General features: G+C 37.6%; 1 protein-coding gene across 1 annotated transcript; it reads left to right on the top strand.

Annotated features, from left to right (window-relative positions):
- The first annotated feature begins 914 nt into the window (after positions 1-914).
- On the top strand, positions 915-3697 carry LOC120206953 (disease resistance protein RPM1-like). Its single transcript, XM_039206504.1, has 3 exons — positions 915-1992; positions 2031-3017; positions 3068-3697. Exons 1-3 carry the CDS (start codon positions 1030-1032, stop codon positions 3593-3595), a joined length of 2478 nt encoding a protein of 825 aa, XP_039062435.1. The 5' UTR covers positions 915-1029; the 3' UTR covers positions 3596-3697.
- Positions 3698-5094: the final 1397 nt, after the last annotated feature.

Consider the following 5094-nt stretch of genomic DNA (forward strand, 5'->3'; position numbering starts at 1 on the left):
TATTCGTCCGTTACTATTTAGCATATTGGTGTATGTGGGATGGATCCAATGAAAAATTAGTTTAGCCTAATGTTCTAGATGATAAAGATAAAATATATCAGCATGGTTAATTTAATCAATCAGTTTCAAGATTCTCACCTAATATTTATTCCTAAATGATCATTGGCTAAACCTACGTGCCAATATTATAAAAGAAGAAGAAGGGTAAAGTACAAAAATGGTCCCCAACCATAGGACACTACTTTGTTGAGTTCCACAACTATTAAAAATTATAAAATGATCATTCGATTATAGGGCGTTGCTTTGTTTAGTCCCTCTACTATTCAAAGTTACAAAATGATCACTCAACTATTAGTTATGTTCCAAACTCAGGCGCCTTTTTTGTTAAAAAAATTGATGGCAGCTGAGCTAGATGTTAATATGTTGTCTGAGATATAATAGTTTTTTGAGATTCTAAGATCATATTTTATCATATCTCAAATAGCATATTAACAACCAACTCATACTGTTGTAACGAGAAAGTATAAGTTTGGAACATAATGAATAGTCGAGATGTAACTTTTAATAGTCAGGGAACTCAACAATGTAACATCCTATAATCGAAATACTATTTTGTAACTTTTGATAGTTAGAGGACTCAACAAAGTAGCACCCTATAGTCACGGGACCATTTGTGTACTTTTCCCAAAAAATTAATATTAAAAGATGTTAGGTAGTGCGGACAGTGGAATCTGTTAAACCTGAAATCAATTCATAATTCAAGAAATTAAAGTCAACAGAAACCAACTTGAAATTCAAAGGAGAGGGAAAAAAATACCCAACAAGTTATAGTGCAAATTGAGTCAACATGTATGAATTTAACCTGCTAGCTATAAAGAATGGTGATAGAAGCCGAGTAAATGATAGGGTCAATCTTCTAGTTCCTATTATTGTTATCTCTAACTCACGTATCCCATTGAGCTCTAGTGGAAATGGCGGAGGTAGCTGTGAACTTAGTGCTCGAGAAGTTGATTTTTTCTCAAGGAAGAGATGCAACTGGTGAGAGATTTTCATGCAGAAGTTGTAGACATGAAGCTTGAGCTAGACTTCATTTCCTCTTTCCTAAGAGATGCAGATGCTTGGGCGGCCACTGAAGAAAGCAATGAAAGTGTGAAGACATGGGTTAAACACATAAGGGAAGTAGCTTATAGCATAGAGGATGTCATGGATGAATACATGCTTTATGTGGCAAAACACCGTGATCGACATGGCTTCATGACTTTTCTGAAAAAAATAGCTGGTTATGTCTGGAGTTTAAAGAGCAACCGTCAGATGGTGTCAAAGATACAAGAACTCAATCGATCAGTTCATGAAATTGGAAACAAGAGAAGAAGACTTGACATCAGTTTCAATGACCGACGTGGATCAAGCATAGGACATGTAGACCCTCGAGCCGGCCTCCATTTTGTTGATACTGATGCACTTGTCGGAATCGAAGCTTCAAGAGACGAGCTTGTCGGAAGATTGAATGAGGGGGAATCCATGCGCACAGTGATTTCACTTGTGGGTATGGGAGGGCTTGGAAAGACTACTCTTGCTAAGAAGGTATATGATGACATTAAAGACCATTTTGATTGTCATGCTTGGGTCACAGTTTCACAATCAAACAACATGGTGGAGCGGCTTAGAAGCATGATCAGACGATTCCATGAAGCAAAGAAAGACCTTCCTTCCAACGGAATTAACAATGTAATGGACGTCGAGGAACTGATCAGCAAATCCAGAGAATATTTGCAATACAAGAGGTATGTTGTTGTATTTGATGACGTTTGGCAGGAAGAATTTTGGCGAGTAATTCAATCTGCTTTGCCTGAAAATAACAATGGCTGTAGAATTATAATCACCACAAGAAGCCTCAGTGTTGCAGAATTTTGCAAGCAATCTTGCCTTGTTCATGTTCATAATTTGCAACATTTATCTCTAGAAATGGCCCAAGAGCTACTATGCAGAACAGCCTTCCGATTCGATCAAATAAGGAATGTCCTGAAAATTTAAAGAGTTTATCTTTGGACATTGCCAGAAAGTGTGATGGATTGCCACTCGCAATTGTCACCATAGGAGGGCTTCTTTCAACAAAGGGCAAAGATGTATTTGAGTGGACAAGGTTGTGCAATGACCTCAGTAAACAACTGAAGAGCAATCCACATCTTGCACATGTCAGAACAATTCTATCCTTCAGCTATCACGATTTGCCCCATTACCTGAAATCTTGTTTCTTATATATGGCCGTGTTCCCGCGTAGTTATCACATTCGAGTCAATAAACTGATTCGATTATGGATTGCAGAGGGTCTTGTAAAGGAGAATCAAGAAATGACATTGGAAGAAACTGCTAAAGCAAACTTAACTAGGCTAATTAACAGAAGCTTAGTTCAAGTTGAATGGAGCGACTCCACTGGAAGAGCTAGATCATGTCGAGTTCATGATTTGATCCACGAAGTTGTTCTTTCCAAATTAGAAGAACTAAATTTGATTCAATCCTCACAAGCAAGTTCCAACGGTGCTGCTCGATATCTCTGGATCGACAATAACAGAGCACATGATTTGTCAAGGAGAAATGGTGACTTTCGAACTCATTCTATTATCTTTTCCAATTTACAAGAGTTGCATGATCCTGTCTTTGAGAGACTGTCCTTAAACTTCAAACTTTTGAGAGAAATAGATTTTGAAAACGCCCCATTCGAGTACCTCCCCGAGGAGATAGGGAATTTGTGGCATTTGAGATATCTAAGCTTAAGACATTCAAAAATAAAGATGCTTCCCAAGTCCATAGGAAAATTGCATAACCTCTTGACTTTGGATTTGAAAGGTTCTTTCGTGGTTGAGATCCCAGATGAGATAAGATATCTGTGTAAGTTGCAATATTTTCGAGCTTACACAGTCGATCTTGTTAATCATTACACTATAGATTCTGACCAAGGCGTAAAGATCAATGACAGTGTCTTCGGGAGCTTAGAGTCATTAGAAAAGCTTTATTATGTCGACTTCGAATCGCAAAATGGTGAGCATTTTGGTAGAGAATTGAGAAGTTAAAGCGGTTGAGGAAATTGGGAATCACTAAACTGAAATCAGATTGCGGGGAAGCTTTGTGTGGTGCTATAAAGCAGATGCCCCACCTTTATGCACTGCGTATTTCGGCAGTGAAAGAAAACGAGGTTCTTGAACTGGAATCAATGTCTCCTCCTCCATCCCTTCATCGTCTTCGCTTGCATGGACAACTAATGACGCTGCCCGGTTGGATTGCTGAACTGGAGAACCTAGTCAAAATTAGTTTACACTGGTCTAGCATATCAAATGATTCGCTTAAAATCCTTGGAGATTTGCCAAAGCTGTTAGAGTTCTGGCTTTATGAAGGTTACAATGGAGTTGAATTGCACTTGGAACAAGGAAAGTTCAAAAAACTAAAACACCTTGCACTTCGTCGTTTGTACAAGTTGGAGAAAGTGGTAATAGATGGAGGGTCTTTACCTTGCTTGGAGACACTTGAAATAGGGACTAGTCCACTGATGAAGGAGGTTCCCACCGGCATTGGCAGCTTAGAATCCTTAAAAATCTAGGATTTTACAATCTGCCAAAGGAATTTGCCAAAAATATACTGCCAAGTGACGGCCTGGATTACTGGAAAGTGAAGGAAATTCCAAATGTTTGCTTTCACTATAAAACCCGAGGACTACTGAGTCGTGATTCTCATGAAACCTATAAACTGGGTGATTTTCGCTTGCGTCAGTACTTGTATCAAACTTAATCTTCTTACTCTTTTATCATCATTGTTTTTTCAATTGTAATTGGCATTTGTTATCATTGACTGTTATTAGAGAGATGACTAGACACACTAAATTAATGAGTAATATCTTATTTGATAGTTCACTGTAATTAAATTATAATTATAATTTTGAGATTTTTCTTACGATAAAAAAAGAAAAAATATATTAAGCAAATTTTTTTATTTTATTTTTACCAAAAACCACTCACTGCTGCACTGATTCCAGCCCATCCCCCACTGGTCATTGTGCCACCAACTCAGCAGCAAAGCCTGCACACGCTACGACCAAACCCAAACACCAACCAAATCAGCTTTTATTTTTTTTCACATATGTAAAAGGGGTTATAAAAACCCCAATAAAAAAATGTAAGGGGTCCTCTGCTAAAAAAAATAGAGAGCATCAAACAAAAAAACATTTTTCGGTTCTTTTATATTCTTTAAAGCAAATATTGCATAAGAAAAAAACGAAAAAGAAGAAAGGAGGAATATACCTCTCGATCGAATCTCTCACCTACGATAGGAACCCCTACTGTCCAATCCAAACTGTGAGAAGGTGTAAGGTATCCCTAGAAACAACATATTAAAAAACCAGGTCGATCTGACGGTAAACGGAGGAGGTCGAAGCTTCAAAAGTTGAAAGGTCGCCGGCCATTTTCACGACGATAGACTCCAAATCTCACAAAACGGTGGCCCGATCTACAACCACCATGACGAAACGAATGAACCTCGAAAGTTTAGTGGCCAACGGCGACCAGCGCGGTGGCCGGCGACGGCACTCGTCGTAGTTTCTGGAGAAGTGAAGAGAGAGTGAAGAAGATAAAACAAAACAAAAAAACAGAAAGGGGTATTTATAAACGAATAAACACGATGTCGTTTTGGCGTTTTCCCGATCCCCCATTAAACGACGTAGTTTGGCATCAAATGGTGCGTTTAGGGCTTCTAAGGCCAAATCACGCGCTCTGTCACTCCATTTTTCTCCCGTGTTCATTTTAGTCCCCAATTTTAGCTTATTTCACTATTTTTAATATTTTGTCCTTATTATGAGATTTTACCGTTTTAATGTTCTTATATTGACATTTTGGCTTATTTTTTTACAAGTCCCCCTATGTTTGTCGTGTTTTCGCATTTTGGTCACTATACCTTCCTTTTCTAATTTATTGCATTTTTATCATTCTGATTTATTTATTTTATTTTATCAATGTTTTATTTTTCCATTTACTCAAAAATTGTTACTTATTTTTTTTGTTTTACTTTAGTCACTTGATTTTTTCTGTTTTATTATTTATTCATGAA

The sequence above is a fragment of the Hibiscus syriacus genome, unplaced genomic scaffold (assembly GCF_006381635.1).
Source record: "Hibiscus syriacus cultivar Baekdansim isolate YM2019G1 unplaced genomic scaffold, ASM638163v2 tig00014213_pilon, whole genome shotgun sequence".
Lineage (NCBI taxonomy): Eukaryota > Viridiplantae > Streptophyta > Magnoliopsida > Malvales > Malvaceae > Hibiscus > Hibiscus syriacus.